We start from the raw sequence: 22,960 nt of genomic DNA, 5'->3' as shown, positions 1-22,960 counted from the left end.
GCGACTTTAGCGATCACGCGGTTCCAGACTAAAGCGCCTAGAACCACTCGGCCACACTGGCCGGCTGAGAGCAGTGATATTTGCGTAGATTAGTCAGTGGTAACAGACAAGCAACATTGCCTGAAATACACACAGAAATAAATGTGGGAGGTAGTACTGTCGTATCGTTAGGACAGTGCGGCGAAAATCGGCGTTAGTGGTCTACGGCAGCGGACGACCGACGCGAATGTCTTTTTGCTTACAGCACGACATAGCCTGCAGCGCTTCTCCTGGGCTTGTGACCGTATCGGTTGGACGCTAGACTACTGGAAAACCGTCGACTGTCATATGAGTCCCGATTCTGTTAGTAAGGTTCAAATGGCTCTGAGCACTATGGGACTCAACATCTTAGGTCATAAGTCCCCTAGAACTTAGAACTACTTAAACCTAACTAATCTAAAGACATCACACACACCCATGCCCGAGGCAGGATTCGAACCTGCGACCGTAGCAGTCCCGCGGTTCCGGACTGCAGCGCCAGAACCGCACGACCACCGCGGCCGGCTCTGTTAGTAAGAGCTGCAGGTATAATAGACAGCCAACCAGTTGCAATAAATAGTGATTTTCAAATAACCTTTAGCATGCTTTTGGTGGATTTAAACGCGTATTCGTCAGGTGGACGAACCTGCATAAAATCCGATAACATAACTTGTAATGAGAACGCCATGGCCAATATTACGTGTCAGAAAGAAACTCTCTACAGCAAGTGTAGGAATGTGACAAACGACATCGTATATACCAGCATAGGACAAGTAGTGCTTACAAACTTCGCATTAGAAATCACTCAGTAAAGCTGTCTCCATATGACACGTGTCGACAACGGTCTGTTTGTCCATATGTAAAAATTAAGACTCCATGTATCAAGGGCTTGTCACGTAAGTATAGTAACGTCGAAACCTGGTCAGTTTTGACTTAATATTTGTGACCGATGGCTTATTTGTTCTAATATTTAAGAAAAATAAGAAGCAGTTTTTTTTTTAGTCCAGTTGGCTAAGATGGTATGGGCATGTTAAGAGGATGCATGGGCAGAGACTCCGCAAAATTATGGAAGAACTAAAGACGGATGAGAAAAGACCTAGAGGACGCCCAAGAACACGGTGGAAAATGGAAGTGAGAATATCTGTAGAAAGGAGAGGTGTGACCTGGCAGCAAGTGGAGGAAGAAAAGTGGTGGGAGGACCGAGCCAAATGGAGAGAACTCATCAGCACCCAGACCCGGCAGTAGCTGCAGCGTGATTCGGATATAGATAGATAGAAGAAGCAGGTGCTGGTAGAGCTGCAAAACTGGACAATGACTGCGGAAAAACTGAGTGGTGGAGACGAAGCAGGCTTACCTGTGCTTGGCCGGCTTGAGCCCGTAGCGCTCGGAGAGGAAGGACTTGGGCAGCGACAGCGACCGCTGCTGGGCGTCCAGCGTCCTCTGCGGGCCGCCGTCCTCGTCCTCGTCGTCATCGTCGTAGTGGCCGGCGGCGCGGTGGTGGGCCTGCGTGGGCGCGCTGCCCGGCCGCGACACCGGGGCTTCGCGCTCGGCGCTGCCACTGCCGGCCGAGCCCGACCCCAGGAAGCGGCCGCGCGAGCCGGCCGAACCGCTGCCAGCGCTGCCCAGCGGCGTGGACGCGCCCGAGCTCTTGTGCGTGCGCGGGGACTTGGTCACGGTGCGGTCCGACGTCGTCACCCACACGTCGCTCGACGAGGACGACGCGGACGACGAGGAGGAGTCGCCGCCGCCCTTGTTGGACGGCGACCGGCTGGCGCCGGGCACCGACACGGGCGAGGTCTTGGTGCTGCCGCGCTGGTGGTGCTCCAGCGGCAGCGCGTCCAGGTCCAGGGAGAGCCCGCCGTTGCCGCGCAGCGCCTTGAGCGCCTTCTGCTGCTGCTGCGGCGAGTGCTGCGGCGGGGTCGGCGGCCCGACCGCGTCCACGGTCTTGGGCCGCTCGCCGAGCAGCGCCGAGCGGCGGTGCTGCTGCTTGTCGAGCCCGTTGCTGGCGCGCCACTTGCCGAACCGCTTGAGGTCGTCGCCGGCGTCGGCGGCCAGCGCGGCCGTAGCCGCCGCGGCGCCGTCCAGCACGCTCTGGATCTTGCGCGTCAGGGCGTCGTACTCCTCCAGCCGGTCCAGCGACGGCGGCGACGAGCGCGCGCCCGACCCGTTGGAGCGCCGCGACGCGGGAGGCGCCGACCCGGCCGACGCCGCCTTCTCGTCGGGAGCGTCGTGGTGCGCCCGTCGTCCGGCGCCGTTGCGACTCCTGGACGCGGCCGAGGAGGCGGAAGAGGACGGGTAGCTCTGCGAGGCGCGCATCGACAGCCCTCCGTTGCCGCCCGCGGACGGCGGCAGCTTGCCGGCCGACGAGGACGGCGACGGCGTCGACGATTTGGTGGGCGGGTAGAGCGAGTCGCGGTGCGCGCAGTGCGGCCAGAAGTCGCACGTGTCCGGGTTGCACGGGTTGGCGTCGGCCGCCGAGGTGGGCGTCGTGACGCCGCGCTGCAGGCTGCGCCGCGGCCGCTGCACGTACTGCGGGGGCGGCGCCGGCACCTGCTGGTGGTGGTGGAGGTGCGAGCCGTCGTGGTGGTTGTGCGGGTTCGTCTTGCGCACCACGAACACGTTGAAGGGGCGGCCGTTGTCCTTGCGGCGCGCCGGCTCCTCCGGCTGGTCGGACGAGTGGTAGCGCTGAGCCAGCAGGGCCCTGGCCGCGGCGCGGCTCCGCGTCCCGTACAGGTACTCCGTGACCGCGCGGGCCTCCTCCGCCACCGCCTCCCAGTCGTCGTAGCGGCAGTCCTCAGACTGTGCCTTACCTGCAATTAAAAAAGAGAAATTTTCGAGCAAATACTAATAAAATTACAATGAAATTAACACCCTTAGCTGCTTACAGGCGTTGACATACGCCAACAGGGACAGACGAAAATGTGTGCCCCGACCGGGACACGAACCCGGGATCTCCTGCTTACATGGCAGACGCTCTATCCATCTCAGCCACCGAGGACACAGAGGATAGTGCGACTGCAGGGATTTATCTCTGGCACGCCTCCCGCGAAACCCACATTCTCAACGTATTGTCCCGCACTACATTCTAGTGCCTCTGCCCATTATACTCACTACTCGCGGCGCGTTGCCGATTCCCGTAAGAGTTCGGGCACTGTTTGTGCATTCGCACAGAAGAAGAAGATGATTCAAATGGCTCTGAGCACTATGGGACTCAACTGCTGAGGTCATTAGTCCCCTAGAACTTAGAACTAGTTAAACCTAACTAACCTAAGGACATCACAAACATCCATGCCCGAGGCAGGACTCGAACCTGCGACCGTAGCGGTCTTGCGGTTCCAGACTGCAGCGCCTTCAACCGCACGGCCACTTCGGCCGGCAAGAAGAAGATGGTCAAGTGGCCGATGAGCCTAAACTATATATATTTACTAAGATGGTATCTGCTCTTTCGGACATGTCCGAGGAATATTGGTCCACTTCTCGAATGCAGTTGAGCTACGATTCTTCTTGCCGTGCATTCGACAAGTACTTCATTACTTTCCAGAGGCTTCTGGCACCTGATATCTACGTACAGGTCACAGCAGTTAGTCTGTGGCTGCAGAGCTGCGCCCGATACCGTCCCAGTTGGGTTTCACCGGATTCCGATAAGACGAATTTGATGGACAAGACATCAACCAGAGTTCACTATCGTGCTCCTCAAGCCGTTGCAGCACAGTTGTGGCCTTGTGACACGGACAGTTATCTTGCTGGAGGATGCCATCACTGTTGAAGAAGACATCAAGCATAAGGGGTTACAGGTGGTCCCTAACAATGTTCACGTTGTCCACAACTGTTAAGGTGCCTTCCATTACTACCGCAGCTCCCATTATTATTCTCGAATCAGAAACATACAAATTTGCAGTAGCCATACACATCAATAAATATGTACATATATATACACAAATTGTATTTATATTACATGTGCCCAGTACTTTGCAACCTCCAAGGCACTTGGAGTGGCTTGCAGGAGGTCAATCTTCGTGCAGGATGTAGGGCACAAAAGGCACTGGAGCATGTTGCTTGTGGTTTGTGCTTGTCCACAATCACAGGACGTATCTTATGTTATGAAGCCCCATCGCTTCAGGTTGTCTCTGGATCGTCCAACTCCTCATCGTAACCTGTTTAAAGATTTCCACACCAGCCAGCTCTCGTTGTGTCCAGGTGGTAGTTCTTCAGCTTCTGGCGTCTGCAAGTGAGGCGTCGACTTCTTCCATAACTCCAGTCTTGCCTTCTCTGGTGAAATGGTGACGTTCTCGGATGTTCTCAGGAAGCTCGTTCGCGATCTGTGCTTTTCTACTGCTGAATATGCTTCTCCAATCTGGTACAGGTCATGCCACACAAGTAGACATTGCTCTCAACAAAACCTGCAGGTTGATCACAGGTTGCTTAAGACCTACCCCAACTGATAAGCTCTACTGCCTGGCTGGAATAGCGCCACCATGGATACGCAGAACAGTGGCTGCCAACAAGGAGAGACTGAAATTGGAAGAGGACAGTGCCCATCCACTGCACGGACATAAACCACCACAGCAGCTCCCATGAAAGCCGAGGTCCCCCTTAACATAATACTGCTCCCACCGGCCTATGTCCGTGGCGCGCTGCATATTTCGAGCAGCTGTTCACCTGGATGACGGCGTATCTGGACATGATCATTGACCTGTTTTAGCAAAAGATGAGATTCATCCAACCAGGCGACAAGATTCCATTGATACGCGGTTCAGTCTCAATGATCCAGTGCGCACTGTAATCATAACTGACGATATAGTTGGGTCAATCTGGGAACATGTAGGGTTCCTCTGCTGCGGAACACCACGTTCAACACTGTGCGGAGGACGGTGTGCTCCAAAACACTTGTGTCTGCGCCAGCACTGTACGCTGTCGTCAGATCTGCCACAGACGTCCGCCTATCCTGCTTTGGAGAGCGGGAAAGCCTCCGATCTCCATGTTCTGAGAAGAGGTATGGACGTTCAACTTTTTGTCTCCTCCTCGTAGTTTCAGCATTCTTTAGCCATATTCCATAGATGCTTACGACGGCTGGCCAGATTCGCCGTTTCCGAAATTCTCTCTCCCGGGCACGGGGCCACAATAATCTGGTTTTTGTCAAAGTCGCTTAAGTCGGCGGTTTTCCTCATTTCTGCCACTTATCGTAGCTACAGTGGTTCCCCATTCGTCTCTTCTCCGTTCACTTGTTTTCCTCTCCGCGTCACGTGACCTCAGCGGTACCAGGTGGCATACAACCTCGCGGTGGGCAGTGCTCATAATGTTTTCGCTCATAAGTATACAGTATAGCTTCGTTAGCTCGAACTCGCTTTAGACGAACGCGAAAAAAACGCTGGCGAACACGAAAAAAATATTGGTCCCAGCTCAAACACGTTAGTTCTTATGGGAAATTTTATTGTTTAACACGAATTTCGCTTAAGATGAATTACGAACTCTTTTCCAGTCCGTAACGTAATTAAATTTCATTGTAACACAAATTTCCGATGTCACAGAATTTTTAAGTACTAATTTTGTTCCGAAATGAATGATGAATGAACTGTAGCTACAAAGGTAACTACCCATTGTTGACCCGTTTGGCTCAAAAATGGCTCTGAGCACTATGGGACTTAACTTCTGAGGTCATCAGTCCCCTAGAACTTAGAACTACTTAAACGTAACTAACCACATCCATGCCCGAGGCAGGATTTGAACCTGCGACCGTAGCGGTCGCGCGGTTCCAGACTGTAGCGCCTAGAACCGCTCAGCCACTCCGGCCGGCGTTGACCCGTTTCTAATGTATTGTAGGTCGGCAACCGTAATTATCACCTCATCAATAAGCGTGTATGGTACATTGAAATAAATTCAATAACTTGTGCATTCACATTTACAAAAGTGTTCGATGCCAGCTGTTCTTTTAGTCTTAGACAAATCGAATTTAGGTATTGAATAAAAATACGCAAATGGCCGCACGCGAAATATGGCAAAGAGGAAATAGAAAGCTCTAAGTGGACAGGTAAAGCTTAAGATTCTAGATGAGCTGGACTATCGAACAGAGAAAACAGCAATGAACAGGTTGGAATCCCAAATCTATCTACGATAATTCAGAATGGAGAAAAAAATAATTAAAAAGTCATTTTGAGAACTTTTCTTGTGCAGAACAGTGGTTATTCTTAATACTTTAAGATGAATGTAAACAGTCTCAACCGCAACAAACCTTTAATTTTGTGTTTACCAGTTTCGGTCAGTTACTGACCATCTGCAGACCTCATACCGAATTATGAACACAGACTGGGTAAGAGGGATGTGTGCTAATAGCGGTAACATCTAAAATATGTCTCATACAAAAAATAATAAAAGAAGAAATTATACCTAAGTTGGTAGGCAATGACCGTGAACGGAGAAGGCGTTACGAACTCCACGAACGCCAACTGCTAAGGAGAGCAATGCAGTTGCTGCTTAAACAGTCGGTACTCCGCCCGCTGCACACCGAATTATATCAGTGATAGCCAGACAGGGATATAGAACGTAAAACAGTTGTTAAAGGAAGACACATTGAAAGGTTTCTGTTGGATTCTTTTCATGTTAATTTCTTAAATATGTTGTCATTTACGGCATAAATTACTCTTCTAAATTTACTGTGGTGTTTCTGACTATCTGGGAGGAGACTGAGCAGTGGAACGTGTTAGTTTTACGCATAAACGAGAACGATCTGTCACACTACTACACTTTAAAACACAGTTTATATGTAATTCATGTCACACAGTCTCATACGGAACCTACATCCGCTTTCTTTTATATACTGTATATGATAAGATACTGTCATCCCCCTTCCCTTCTGTGTGAGAGGATGAATGAGCAAATGTATTTCTAGTTGCATGCTTGATGGTAGCAGACAAGCCTGTCTGCTAGAGAACAGTAGGACCAACGTCGGAACAGGTAGCTACGCTTTCTAAAAGCAGAGAGGTTTCTATTCTTAGTATGGTCCTGTCCGTCCCTTGTCATGTTGGTATAGGAAGCTGCCTCTCTGGTCACTTCCGTTTGTATCTGTTAAGCACGCTCGGTAGCGGGCCAGGTCAGTCTGTCCGCGGCGAGCGTCTGAAGTGGTAAGATCTCCGGCTAAGCGCGTGTCTGCTAAGTCCGTAGGACAATGAATTTCTTAAGTTCAGCCTAACTGAAAATTTAATCACCTTTATTTCAGGTTTAGCTCTAAAATATCTAATGTTATCTTAAATTGCAACGCAGTGTAATTCGAGTGTGAAGTTCAGAATATATTCCGGTAGTTGCTTTGTCACTACTTTGTGAGTAAAGTGGAACCACGAGTTGATCAGTAACTCTAACTAAGATCATCAATCTTAAATGCGAATGTGTGTGAGATTATAACGTCTCGTCTTGACAATATTTTTCAATATATCAACTTTTCTTTATGTTCAACCCACGTGGGGTGTACTTTGTGAGACCAGTACCACGTGCTTATACAATTGTTTGACCCATCAGGTTAATAGTAAGACGATAGTAACCAGTTCCAGGTTTTTCTGTTGTAAATTGCTTTTCGATCTAATTTATTTTAATTATCAGAATTATTGTGGAGTTACACTCTTTGTGTAAACCAAGTTGACCACGTGAAGCATGTGGTGTAATCATCAAAGTAGCCCTCAGCTATTCTTTTCGGGAAGATTTCACAGAGAGTTACTATGAATTTAGTATACCAGTGTGTGGTAATTACATGACGGACAGGATTGCGCTACGAACGTAAGTTCTTTGGGTAAAAATTGAATCGGTTGGTTGTGGTTAATTTCCTCTTAGATATGTTTCAACGTTCTTCGTGTGTAATTTTATGAATGCAGTGTTGTATGCAGTCTCCCAATCTTGGCTCCGTATTTGATGTGTTCCGTAAGATTACAAACTCACATTTTCACAATCCTAAATAAGGCACCAGTTTAGTTGTGAATCAAGTTTAATATGCTGAAATTTCAATGATCAATATTAAAATAAATTTCCAAATACAAACTGATTTATTTCTTTTTATTTAAATTCTCTTTATATATATATATATATATATATATATATATATATATATATATATATACAATCACCGGTTGTCGTATGACGATTAAAAGATTATAATTAATGTTAGTCTGGTTGGGAATTTGGTAAGCTAGACTGGATACCTGGTGAAACATTTGCTCAGTAATGCAAGGTTAACTTCCCCAGACAGCTCACAGCTTTTAACCAACTTTTATGGTCTTGAACATCAGCAACGCTTTCATAACAAATTAATGCAACAATATTACAACATACAGAATGATTACACGAAAGCTAATAATAAATGAACAAACAGGCGCCTTATACGACGTAACCACTACAAACAGCATTTCGTCAATATTTATATAAAAGAGATAACCAGTTATAATCGATTATGAGGACTCGTAGATTGTATTTTCAGCAAACATGGTTCTTAAGTGGCGCTAATGGTTCCCATGGAGACGGCGTGGTCATATCGACATGCGTCATCCAGCAGAAGAGGATTTTAGAGCTGCGAACGTGGATGTATGTCAGATACGTACTGGCATGAAGGTCAACATGTAGAAATGCGTGCCAAGTATTGCGTGTTGCTCCTAGATCATAGTGGCAGTGGAAATACTGCTTGACTGACGCCGTTATTTACCATCGAAGCGGCGTGGAGGTGTCGATGTGCACGATCCACAAGAGATGATTTCAAAGTTGCGGCAGCGACCAGTTGTCACAAAATACTGGCATGCAAGTAAGACAATTGTATTATATGTCAGATACCCTAGAAGACATTCACGAAGTAACCGACAACATAACAACTAAAGTTGGGTACATAATTATATGCTTTAGGTGTCACTTCAGTATGAGGTCTGAAGATGGTCAGCAACTGACCGAAACCGATAACCAAAAACTAAAGGTTTCTTATGGTGGAGAATGTTTGTATTCATTTTAAAAACCATTAAAGATGTTGCAGCAGGTCAGGAAACAAATTTAAACGACTTCGTACGGTGAAGTACGAAGACTTCGAGACGTTACTGCTAGAATGGTTCAGTCATATGCGTGCATCTAACATATATTTAAGTGGTCCTATGATTCAGTCAAAAGCAAATGAGACTACCAGAAATACAGGCACCGAAGACATCAGCTGTTCAGCTGGTTGGCTGCAGACTGGGCCCAGAAAAGACATTCAATTACATCTGTACAATGTTATGGTGAAGCAAATAAAGTTGACGAAGAAAGTGCGAACAGCTGGTTGCACTGATTCGACCAAGTGAGAGAAAAAATGTATCGTGTGATGTGTTCAATACGGGTGAAACTGGACTTTTCTACAAACTTTTTCCAAATCACATCCTGGGGATAAAAAGTGATAAGTGTCACGGTGGAACATGCAGCAAACAACGCGCGACTGTTGCCCCTGTATGTAATGCGGACGACAGTGAGAAGTTTCGTCCCTGGGTGAATTTTAAGTCCGAGAACCCACGTTGTTCTGAAAACGTAAATACGGACACTTTATCTTGCATCCTCTCTCACCATAAGAAAGCTTGGCTCGACGGCACATCATTTCGCAAGCGGCTTCTTCGTTTCAACAGTCGAATGGTTGCTCAAAACAGACACGTTCTTCTTACATTGGACAGTTGTACTGCACATAACGTACAGGTCTGAACCTAACCAGCATAAAGGTTCAGTCTTTTCCACCAAACGCGACAAGCCGCCTTCAGACCTTGGACCAAGGCATCATTTCTTTCACTAAGACAGCTTATCGCAAGCAACTGGCGCTGCTGAAAACACCATTGCAACCCCAAATTGGAATCAGCTTGACGCAATAAAAAGCCATTTGCGGCCTGGAACGCAGTGTCGACACATCATATACAGAATTGCTTTAACGGAGACTTGAGACATATCAACACTGCAGATGTCCACGAATTAGACGATGCAAATTCACCTGAGGAACGGGCAATTCTGCAAGAGGTTGGGGATCCTAGGACTAGTTTTGAGAAATTCGATACTGCAGACGACGGTGTTGCCGTATGTGCTTCTGTTGAATATGATGTGCCAAAATCTATGACCGAGGTACAAGAAGGGTTATCATAAGAAAGTAAAGAGAAGGAGAAGACAAATACTATTCCACCCACGCGTCAGGAGATGCTTACAGCGTTGGACAGTTTAGAACGATTTGATTCAACATACAACGTCACTGCTGGATTTACGAACGCTATAGTTACAATTGCTTGTAAGATTACAAGATATTTTCGTTCCCGTGAACGTCAGCAAACCATGCTTGAACTTTTTCCGAGAAAATTGTGTAATTTTTTGAGTGCTTGTACTTTTACGGTCGATTTGTAATGTTATAAGTCCACATTAATGTAAAATGATTTATACTGCAATATATTACACATTACTGTATCAATGTACATGTATAAGTGTTAAATTGTGTTTTTCATTTAACAAGATTTTTTTTAGAATGAGCTCTGGATTTATCGGTCCCTTTGGCTACAGGTTAGCGAGACTGTACTGTACCTGAAGAAATGTATTGTAAGACAGTAAAGTGTGTATCACGCATTTCTTCGCGTTAACTGTAACTCGTAGCTACTACGCTCGGTAACAAACACATATGAAAATCGATTTTTTCATCATTAACTATACATAGTTGGTTTCTATGGTATGTGGCATCGGTGGCCATCTGGTTGGCCGCACTTTAAAACACGCGAGTCGCCAGTTACGCCTCCGCGTTTCCTACACCCGCCAGCGCGGCACTAGGGCGCTGCCACGAACGCCCACGCCTCTGCGAATAATGAGCAAGCACCCCCTCTCCGGAGCTCCAGCGGAAGGTCTACTTAAGTTCAAACATCGATGTGCAGAGTCCATTTTGTGTGTCTGACATTTCTTAACATTTACGGATTTCCATGGCGGTCAGGGCTCGTCATCTACGGAATAGTTATTGTATTCAATACTGGCCGAATTTAAACTCTTGTATTTGTATATACACTCCTGGAAATTGAAATAAGAACACCGTGAATTCATTGTCCCAGGAAGGGGAAACTTTATTGACACATTCCTGGGGTCAGATACATCACATGATCACACTGACAGAACCACAGGCACATAGACACAGGCAAAAGAGCATGCACAATGTCGGCACTAGTACAGTGTATATCCACCTTTCGCAGCAATGCAGGCTGCTATTCTCCCATGGAGACGATCGTAGAGATGCTGGATGTAGTCCTGTGGAACGGCTTGCCATGCCATTTCCACCTGGCGCCTCAGTTGGACCAGCGTTCGTGCTGGACGTGCAGACCGCGTGAGACGACGCTTCATCCAGTCCCAAACATGCTCAATGGGGGACAGATCCGGAGATCTTGCTGGCCAGGGTAGTTGACTTACACCTTCTAGAGCACGTTGGGTGGCACGGGATACATGCGGACGTGCATTGTCCTGTTGGAACAGCAAGTTCCCTTGCCGGTCTAGGAATGGTAGAACGATGGGTTCGATGACGGTTTGGATGTACCGTGCACTATTCAGTGTCCCCTCGACGATCACCAGTGGTGTACGGCCAGTGTAGGAGATCGCTCCCCACACCATGATGCCGGGTGTTGGCCCTGTGTGCCTCGGTCGTATGCAGTCCTGATTGTGTCGATCACCTGCACGGCGCCAAACACGCATACGACCATCATTGGCACCAAGGCAGAAGCGACTCTCATCGCTGAAGACGACACGTCTCCATTCGTCCCTCCATTCACCCCTGTCGCGACACCACTGGAGGCGGGCTGCACGATGTTGGGGCGTGAGCGGAAGACGGCCTAACGGTGTGCGGGACCGTAGCCCAGCTTCATGGAGATGGTTGCGAATGGTCCTCGCCGATACCCCAGGAGCAACAGTGTCCCTAATTTGCTAGGAAGTGGCGGTGTGGTCCCCTACGGCACTGCGTAGGATCCTACGGTCTTGGCGTGCATCCGTGCGTCACTGCGGTCCGGTCCCAGGTCGACGGGCACGTGCACCTTCCGCCGACCACTGGCGACAACATCGATGTACTGTGGAGACCTCACGCCCCACGTGTTGAGCAATTCGGCGGTACGTCCACCCGGCCTCCCGCATGCCCACTATACGCCCTCGCTCAAAGTCCGTCAACTGCACATACGGTTCACGTCCACGCTGTCGCGGCATGCTACCAGTGTTAAAGACTGCGATGGAGCTCCGTATGCCACGGCAAACTGGCTGACACTGACGGCGGCGGTGCACAAATGCTGCGCAGCTAGCGCCATTCGACGGCCAACACCGCGGTTCCTGGTGTGTCCGCTGTGCCGTGCGTGTGATCATTGCTTGTACAGCCCTCTCGCAGTGTCCGGAGCAAGTATGGTGGGTCTGACAGACCGGTGTCAATGTGTTCTTTTTTCCATTTCCAGGAGTGTATTTCAGCATTCAAATCTACTTTTGGCAACTAACGCTGCATACCACAGCAAAGAAAGTTTTGTATTACTTTTACTATTTGATATTAGATGTAGAATAAGTTAATATTTGAATTCTCTGTCCGGAAAATCGCATCTGTTCCTCGCCCCTGTATCCACTAAAGAACCACTAAACGTGCGAAGGAAGTTACAACAGGTATGTCACTTCTTACTATTTTCTAGTAAACGTGGTGCAGTCCGTTGGTATCTTAGCCGTCGTGAGCATTCACAATTTTCGAAGCTTCTGACTACGAACTACGTTGCCCATTACTACCATCTCGGAGGTGGACCGATATTCCGTTTAGTACCTTTTTTTGTATTGCCTGTAGCACTGCTCTGGTGTTATATCGTGCCAGCTCTTCCGACACATTTTTAAACTGACACACAAGCAAAATGATAGGACGACAGATATTATAGACAGAAGGAAACACTGTCTGAAGATACGAAACTTCCTATTTTAAAATAGTGTCTTGTAACAGAAAATGAGGTACTGGAAGACCGACAAATCTTTATAACATCATCATCATCTTGCTCTTATTTTTCTTCTTCATCTTATTTTTGTTCTTCAGAGAGTAAGCTTATAGCCTGCTCCATCTTCAAAAAAGTCACCTTTTCCCTCTTCTTCCTGTATCTTACTTTCCTTTAGGTCTATAGTCTACTGAATGTCTCATTATTCTCACACCTTCCATTTCTTTAATGTTTCTTCCATTTTGTTATCCTGTATTCTATATTTTTCATTATTGCCAAGAATATTTAAGTTTTTCCATATTTATGAATTCATTATTTGATCTATCGGAGTACGTCCTTTTACTTTCTTGAAAATTTCGTTTCAGCAGACTATATTCTTCTTCGATCTTCCGCAGTTGCTGTCCATGCCTCAATTCCATATGTGAGCATAGGTGTTACCATTACTTTGTACCCTTTTGTCTTTGGGTCTTTCCTGGTTTTTTTTGGCTAATGTTCTGCACCGGTAGTGCCACCTATTATGTCGTTATCGGATTCATAACAACTGTCACAACTTAAAAAGTAAAAGTTAGATACCGATTCAACTGATTTTCCTTTTAGTATTATTTTAAAACATACTGGTTATTTTCCTTTAAAAGTCGTAACTTTGGTTTTACTATCTGATATTTTCAGTTGTAGAGTTTCCCTATAGAGTTCAAGTGACACAGCAAATTCTAAACCATCCTGACTTTTGCAGAATTATATGGTCATGGGCAAAGAGTACAGCATTTAAATGTGTGTTTCTAGATATTAAACCTCACAGTACCAACGGTGTGGAAGGTTACATTATACTGACCTACTGCCAATATTGTAATCTGCTCAGGTAATTCATACTTTAAAATTTTGAAAAAAATGTTAATTTGTTGATGACTTTTGTACTAGACTCTATAAATATTTAAATTTTTCAGTTATACTAAAACCAAAAATTTAAGTCTTAATAGTAGACCCTGTTACACGCAAATATCTCTTTAAGAAGCATGTTGTTGGGAGCAAAGGTCAACAACAGATAACGAATTTTTTTCTTAATTTTTTTTAGGGTGCTCACAAAGTAAATCCCTCCCCCTCGGTTGGTATTCCACGCTACTGAAAATGTGTTGGTATTGCTACGATTAATTATACATCTGGCTTAACTCCTTGGCCCCATTATCTAACAAGGCCGTCAATGAATATACGTATTAAATAAAGACAAAAGGAAGTGAGACACTGCAGCCTTGTCGTATTCCTCTGTTAATTGCTATTGGTACTGTTCTCCCTTTACCTGAATTGATTGAAATTTCGTTATTTAAATACAAACCTTTTTTTGTTTTTTTACTTGTAATAAAGTTTTTGCGTAACCTCCTCTTTCCTGTATAATTCACAGGACTATTCACTCTATCTAATCTTCAGATCATATTCTCGTCTCTTTTCCGTTAACTGCCTTGTTATTCTAACACTGCCACTGTAGTATCGTCCTTTTCTAAAACTATATTATTCCTCCAGTAGGACATAATAAAATGATTTATTGTGTTATAAAGTGGCCAAAAGCATGAGACAGCTGGTCACGCTCTACGCGTTCCAACTGGTTTCAGCCAGAGCGGTTTGCAGACACGTTGTATGAACAATATATAGTTCATAATCTAACATGATTTTTTTAAATATGAGATTTGACATTATTTTAGAACAGGGTACAGAGGGAAGAGTTTCATTCAGGGTACACTTCAACTAAGCTCAAGAGTATGAAAGTTACTCCTAAGGGCGCAAAGGGTACACTCTAACAACAGCTGGCAGCGATTACGTTGACCTGTCAATGAGCAACAAATGTCATCTAGTGCAGGAAGTGTATACGAATTTCGATACAGTCCGTGTGTGAACGGATTTTAACTAGACACAGCCCTCTACTAGACATTATGTACCGGTATATATTTGACGACCGTGAACCCAGGTTTTCAAGACCATGTCGTACATCCAATATAAATGCAATGGGATGCTTAACAGAGATGGCTAAAACGCAGACTCTAAATAAGAATGACAGCCCATATGTAACAGAGCCATACGTTAAAAAAATGAATTGTCGCTCACTTCTCACTGGGAATTAATATGGTAACAAATGGTGAAAATAAACAAACAGAAAACATAATACTAAATAAGCAACGTGCAATTGCGAAAGTTCAGTCATTTTGTGAACTGTAGAACTGCGGAATAAAGGAAGATGAAAAATTGTTTGCAAACTGTCTGAAAACCTACACAGTTCCGCAAAATAGGTCGATAGGTAGGAAACATAAAGGACTGAGGTGGATTCTGTCAGTGGAAACTGTGGTGCATAAACGGACGCCATCGGCTTGTCCCAAACAGTTCATAATTATGACGACGATGATGATAACGACGAAGGGATCATCATCAAGATATGACGACACTTGTAGGTTTGTTATACTGCTACAAATTGTATTGGTGGCTACAGTAGCGAATTTAAAAACGTAGGCCGTCAAATCTACGCTTAACCGAACAGATTATCACAAGACTACAGAAAATGGAACAGAAATCTGTTGCAATCGAATTGTCAGATTGAAAACTGGAGAAGGGCGAGTCACTTTCTTCGAACAATTTTCTCTAATCTGTATAAAGAGATGACAATGTACCGTCATGATCTAGAAGTAGGAACCTTGGGTTTATTTATTTATTCATCCCAAAAAGATGAAGGCCGGCAGGCGCTCTCTTACTCTTAATCAGGTATTCTACATACTTTACGTTAAGTTCACATAATAGCTCAACGTGCTATAAAAATTCGTACATTCGGTATGGTTCAACTACTCAAAAATACGTATAACACAGATAATTTGGTGCATAAGTTCTTAGCATTTTAGTTTTGCACGTTGATATTCCGGTTGCTAAAGGTTTATATATCGATTGTCATTTTTATATGTAGTTCACAGTTGCTGTTTAAGTTTACTTAATGTCATTCTGTCATTTGGAGATAGTGAGTGGAGCTGTGGGTACGAGAAAATGGAGCGTCAAGTGGAGAAATAGGAACATTTCCGACATATTCATCTGTTTGAGTTCAGTAGAGGGGTGACAGGAACGGAGCCAGCCAGAAACATTTGCGCCGTGTATGGTGATAATGCCATTGGACACAGCGCTGCAAGAAAGTCGTTTTCTCTTTTTAAGGAGGATCATTTTGACATGAGTGACTCTCCAAGTTCTGGAAGACCTTCGGGGTTTGATGAAGAGCGTTTAAACGCATTAATCCGCAGTGATGCAAGTCAGTGTACTCGAGAACTGGCAAATGTAATGAACTGTGATTATTCCACCACTGTGCGACATTTGCATCCAATGGGGAAGGTTCGAAATTCCAGTGTGTGAGTGCCGCATGCTCTAAGCCAAAATCAGAAAAATGAGTGGGTGGCCACATGTGTACCTCAGCTGTTCGTCGTCCATTGGCTTGTGAACAATACCGACCAGTTCTACATTGTATTGTTACTGGTGACAAGAAATGGTATCTTGATTATAACACAAGGGGAAAAAGGAGTTGTTGAGCCCAAGCAAAGCAGCAACTCCCCGTACAAATAACTAGCACGCATACACGAAAGATAAGGTTATGCCTCTGGTGAACAGCAAGGTATGGTGTTCTACGAATTGCTTAAACGAGGTGTAACCATCTCTGCTGGCATTTATTGTCAACAACTGAGACGTCTTGCAGACGTAATCCAAGAAAAACGACCAGGACGACTGCGTGAAATGACGCTACTCCACGAAAACGCCCGCCTGAAACCTGCTAGACTGACAAAAAACACAATACAGGAATTGGGTTGGGAAGTCATTCCGCAACCACCTTATTCATTTTCTCTCAGATTTTCACCTTTTCCGCTCTCTATTGAATAACCTTCAAGGAGTCCGCACCCGGTAGCTGAGTGGTCAGCAAGACAGAATGTCAATCCTAAGGGCCCGGGTTCGATTCCCGGCTGGGTCGGAGATTTTCTCCGCTCAGGGACTGGGTGTTGCGTTGTCCTAATCATCATAATTTCATCCCAATCGACACGCAAGTCGCCGAAGTGGCGTCATATCGAAAGAGTTGCACCCGGCGAACGGTCTACCCGACGGGAGGCTCTAGCCACACGACATTTACATTTACCTTCGAGGAACTTCCTTCCCGGGTGAAAATGCGCTCCGAACATACCTCGACGAGTTCTTCACCTCAAAAACACGTGATATTTACGGTCGCGGAATCGAAGCGTTACCTCCATCATTGGCTGACTTGTAAATAATGGAGGAGAATATACTGTATTATTGATTATTACAGTTTCTGTTAGATGTATCTGATGTTGATTAACTAAACAAACACTGTTTTTTGCCTTGTTTCACAAATTGTGTTATGGTTACTACACAGGCTAGCTATCGGGTTATAAGCCCATTTTCAAATACATTACTGATTCCAGAGACGATGACGGAGAGATAAACATGATGAAAAGGCAAAGACTGACATCTCAACTTCTTAATGGACCGATCCTTGGCTCAATGTAAAATTAGTTCAATGACTATTTTCTTGAGAAATTACGTATGAAATTATACAATTCAGCAATTACACTAACTTGACTAAATATTTCTAGGAATAAAGTTAGGCATCAGCCTAGGACTTTTTATCTGATGAGGGACTGAGTCCGAAAGCTTTACTTCTATTCCGGAGTTGTGGTAGCATCTAAAAGAGGTGAATAATGGAACTGGGTTGGCTCGTCTCCAGGATAGAAAATAAAACTTTGGGTCTCAGTCCATCAGTAGATAAAAAGTTCTAGGCTGATGACCAACTTTATTCCTAGGAATGTTTAGTCATGTTAGTGTAATTGCTGAATTGTATAATTCCATATGTAATTTGTCAAAAAACGGTCATTGAAGTACTTTTTGCGTTAAGCCAGTGATCGATACATTAAGAAGTTGAGATGTATGTCTTTGCCTTATAATCATTTTTATCTTTGTCTTACCATCTTTGGAACCAGTAATGTACTTGAAAGTCGGCTAATAACCCGGAACCTAAGTTGTACAGTAACGATAATGAAATTTGGGCAACATGGCAAAAAACAGTGTTCGTTTAGTTAATTGACAATGTTTCAACAAGAACCCACAGTCGATTCAGTTAAAATGTATCTACTGTGTTTATTAAACTTTTGGAGAATCGCTATGTATTGTGCACCAACCAAACAGCTGTTGTAGAAAAATAAACACAGTTTACAACAGTTCGTGAAAACTAGACAAATAAAGACAAAAATTACGAGCACATCCATATGAACTCAAGTCGCTGGCAGCAGTGATCGTGACAGAAGAGGAACAGAAGGAAGAATCTTATAGAACGCAAGTATTGAAAAGGGGGAGGGGAGGGAGAAGAAGAGAAAGAAATATAGTGGCGCGACTGATTGAGAAACGAGAAACAGAGGAGCGCCAGTGGGAGGAGAAGATGCGATGATTTTCTTTTCTGGTTGACGGAGAGAACTGGCCGTATATCTCAATATTTTTCGGGAAAAGTTGTGAGGTTGACAAAAATAAGGACTCCAGCTTTTTCTTAAATCCAGCAGGGCCTTGAGTCGTGCGCAGAATGCAGGGCAACTTCTTCCATCAGAGAAAGAGTTTGCCGGCGATTTTGTTTTATAGATGAGCAGAGCTAAAGCGTTAGACTAGAGAGACCTTGCGATTATGTTGAGATGACAAATACTTGATCTCTGATATGAGCTATTGTGGTACGTGTGTACTGAGGATACGGCAAAGTATACATGACGTATGGCAGTCATCCTGCTAACTGCGTGTATGAAACACGTATAAGGTCCAACATTGCAACATGTTGAATAAGTAGCGCATACATGCATTCCTGACTAGTTCTAATAACAGTCTAGAGTTTTTCGTTAGTTGTACCGTGTTGGATTACATCGCAGTAGTACAGGTTCGGCAAAATATGAGATTGCAATAGTTCACTTAAAAGGCGGAAAGAGACGAGACAGTCTACGGCTACTGTCGACTGAAAAAAATAAAAAACGATCTGTTTAATTTCGAGGTTGTGCTTCTCCCTCTGAAATTCTGTCAACGGCAGCTGTGTTGATACCTCGCGATATGCACCGGGCAGCTGTTTTCTGACCTCGCCAGTGCCACAGCATTCGACGCGGCGCTGTACACTTGTCGCTCAGAACGACAGGGCAGAAGGTTTAATTAAAACCTGCGGCATTTTTATTGCCGTTTCCTCCGGGCTCGAGCCGCATTCTGTTACGCAATCGCTCGTATTTGGTCTGGACAGAAGCGGAAAAAAAGAGACCGTCGCAACAACTGAATGTCTAGTTAAGTGGCCTTTATTGAAATTCCTTTCCAAGCGTAAACCTTGAAATCCCCGTACTATGCATTTTTCTCGTAAGTATATCGACTACACATGATGTACAATCGCCGATGTTAAAAGTGTACTAGTAGTGCGTTTAAACTTAGAATTACATACCAAAACAGATTATTTTGTCTAGTTATTAATTAGAATCCGAACGTCGTGGTTTATTCTTTCCTCAGAACTATGGGGATTATTCTGACGGTTGTTCCCGTTCGGTGGCGTCGTATTTATGCTGTTACATGGAAAAGTTCTGTGACATGCCATTTACGCTCTAAGAAAAAAGAAACCGAAGTACAACGAAGGAATTAACCGAATGACACGGGAATTAGTAGATGTGATATACATGATGTACATGAATAGACAAACAGACGATTACAGTTTCAGAAAATTTGGGTAATTTATTCAAAAGAAAGAGCTTCACAAACTGAGAAAGACAGTAAGACGTTGGTCCAGCTGTGGCCCTTATGCAAGCAGTTATTGGGTTTGGCATTGACTCATTTCTTGGATGTTGTCCTGAGGGATATCGTGCCAATTTCTGTCCAATTGGCACGGTTGACTTAACGTCTGATGCTGTTCATGCCTCATATATATATAGCGTACCAGACCTCGTAACAATACTAGAGACAAGCAACAGCAATGCACTCTGGTGGCTGTTCTACATGTCACAGAGAATTGCAACGCTAATGATTCACATATCGGCGTATGGTGTGTACATGTGCGAAGTGACGTTGATATCCAAGCATGTCTCTTGGGTGTTTACTTCTTTTGACAGGCAGTATAATACAGCACCTTACACTGCATCATTACTACCGTGGCGTCAATGAAAATAAAATTCTAGAATGAATCTGTCACTCTGCAGTGAAGTATGTTGTGTTTTGAAACTTCCTGACAGCAGATTACAACCATGTAGCGCACCGGGACTCGAACCAGGAATCTTGCCTTTCCTGGGAAATCCTGTTACAGACTGAGCTATCCAAAGGTAAGTTTATGGCTTCTAGTTCAGCCCTGGCTCATAGTTTTCTTTGTCACTAAACAACTATAGGTCAAGTTTCAATAATGAGATTTTTACTCTGCAGCGGAGTGTGCGCTGATATGAAACTTCCTGACAGATTAAATCTGTGTGCCAGACCGAGACTCGAACTCGGGACCTTTGCCTTTCGCGGGCAAGTTTGGAAGGTAGGAGACGAGATACTGGCAGAAGTGAATCTGTGAGGACGGAGCGTGAGTCGTGCTTGGGTAGCTCAGTTGGTAGAGCACTTGCCCGCGAAAGGCAAAGGTCCCGAGTTCGGTCTCGGTCCGGCACACAGTTTTAATCTGCCAGGAAGTTTTATAAGTCAAGTGTCAAATGCGCTTATACAAGAAAGTAATTTCAGTTTCGCTGCTACAATTGATTCGGTATATCGAAAAAGCAGTGATCGAAATAAAAGAATGGCTGAAAAGTGGGATTAAAATTTAAGGTGAAAGGACACTGACGTTGCTATCCTCATTGAAAGTGAAGAAGAATTACAGAAAGTGGTAAATGGAATGAACAGTGTAATGACTACAGAATACGGATTGAGAGCAAATCGAAGAAAAACGAAAGTAATGAGAAGCATCAGAAATGAGAACAGCAAGAAACTTAACTGCACAATTGGGGTCCACGAAATGGAGAAAGTTACGGAATTCTGCTTCCAAGGCAGGAAAATAATTCATGATGGACGGAGTGAGGAAGAAATAAAAGGCAGACAAGCTCTGGAAACAAGGGTATTCCTGCCCAGGGAAGTCTACTAGCATCAAAAATAGGTCGTAATATGAGGAATAAATTTCTGAGAACGTACGTTTGTTATACAGCATTGTATGGCAGTGAAACACAGACTGTGGGAAAACCGGAACAGGAGAGAATCGAAGCATTTGAGAAATGCTGCTGCAGAAGACTGTTTAAAATTAGGTGGTTTGATAAAATAAGGAATGAGGAGATTCTCCACACAATCGCCGAGAAAGGAATATATGGAAAACACTGACAAGAAGAAAGGAGAGGATGGTAGGACAGCTGTTTAGGCATCAAGGAATAATTTCCATTCTACTAGAGGGAGCTCTAGCGTGTAAAAGCTGTAGAGGCTGGAATACATTCACTGTCTGAGTTAAAAGTTTAGCACAGGAGAGGAATTCGTGGCGGGCAGCATCAAACCAGTCTGAAGACTATTGACTCAAAGAAAAAAAGTTGTGATCTCTTAGTAACGGCCGCCAAGGTCATAATCATCTGATCACGCTACACTGATAAATAGAGCCTATAAAGGGAAATCGCCATCACTGAAAAATTTTATAGTCTGTAGAGTACAGCTCTAAGAAGTTACAAGATGCTGTTTACTCTCTTTTGAAACATACACAATTATGACAGTTTTATTGTGAGAACAAATTACTGAAATGCACAGTCCTGAGCAGGAGGGTTAAGTGGGGCTATGGGAAGTGTGATCGATAAGAAATGGTATGTGGGAATTTCCAGAAAAGCACAGAATACTATTGATCGAAACCGGTCATGTTGTAAGTAGGCTGTTTAGGTTTTTATGTTGGTAACACCACGTAGCGCTCTGTATAAAAATCACTCACTGTGCTGTGTGCAGTCTGTGGCTGATTGGCATTGTTGAAATATTCGCTATTGTAGTGTTGGGCAGTTGGATGTGAACAGCGCATAGCGTTGCGCAGTTGGAGGTGAGCCGCCAGCAGTGGTAGATGTGGGGAGAGAGATGGCAGAATTTTAAGAGCGGACGATCTGGACGTGTGTCCGCCAGAAAGAGTAAATTTGTAATACTGGATATCATGAACTGATATATTTTATGACTTTTGAACACTATTAAGGTAAATACATTGTTTGTTGTCTGTCAAAATCTTTCATTTGCTAACTTTGCCTATCAGTAGTTAGTGCCTTCAGTAGTTAGAATCTTTTATTTAGCTGGCAGTAGTGGCGCTCGCTGTATTGCAGTACTTCGAGTAACGAAGATTTTTGTGAGGTAAGTGATTCATGAAAGGTGTTGGTTATTGCTAGTCAGGGCCATTCTTTTGTAGGGATTTTTGAAAGTCAGATTGCGTTGCGCTAAAAATATTGAGTGTCAGTTTAATGTTGATCAGAATAAGTAAAGAGAGTAATGTCTGAGTATGTTCAGTTTTGCTCAGCTGTTTGAAAATCAAATAACGTAGAGGTTAACCAGTACAGTAACATAGAGGTTTATCAGCACAGTAATTCACAAATTTTTCTAAGGGGACGTTTCAATGTCATCTTATAAACTCGCGATGTACTATATATATATATATATATATATATATATATATATATATATATATATATATATATTTTCTATGCGCACTAGAATTGTTTACCCGTCGTCCCGTTTCCACAGTCTCTTCCCTAGGAGTCGGAATCTTAGCAAGTCAGTCAAAAAAAAGTGTGAAATCTTATGAGACTTAACTGCTATGGTCATCAGTCCCTAAGCTTACACACTACTTAACCTAAATTATCCCAAGGACAAACACACACACACCCATGCCCGAGGGAGGACTCGAACCTCCGCCGGGACCAGCCGAACAGTCCATGACTGCAGCGCCCTAGACCGCTCGGCTAATCCCGCGCGGCGCAAGTCATTCGACATTAATACAGCCCTTTTTAGGTTTT

General features: G+C 44.6%; 1 protein-coding gene across 1 annotated transcript in view; it reads right to left on the bottom strand.

Moving 5' to 3' along the window:
• Window positions 1-1,368: 1,368 nt before the first annotated feature.
• Window positions 1,369-22,960, bottom strand: part of LOC124594566 (AF4/FMR2 family member lilli-like) — a 167,521-nt gene continuing 145,929 nt past the window's right edge. Inside the window, exons 6-8 of the mRNA XM_047132937.1 lie at window positions 2,080-2,828; window positions 1,522-2,031; window positions 1,369-1,479 (exon numbers count right to left, since the gene is read on the bottom strand). Coding sequence (XP_046988893.1) covers window positions 1,369-1,479; window positions 1,522-2,031; window positions 2,080-2,828 — 1,370 coding nt within the window. The remainder of the gene's footprint in view (window positions 1,480-1,521; window positions 2,032-2,079; window positions 2,829-22,960) is intronic.

This window comes from Schistocerca americana, chromosome 2 (assembly GCF_021461395.2).
Source record: "Schistocerca americana isolate TAMUIC-IGC-003095 chromosome 2, iqSchAmer2.1, whole genome shotgun sequence".
NCBI classification, from domain to species: Eukaryota; Metazoa; Arthropoda; class Insecta; order Orthoptera; family Acrididae; genus Schistocerca; species Schistocerca americana.
The sequence above is the reverse complement of the archived record's forward strand: the minus strand, read 5'-3'. Positions and strand labels throughout refer to the sequence as shown.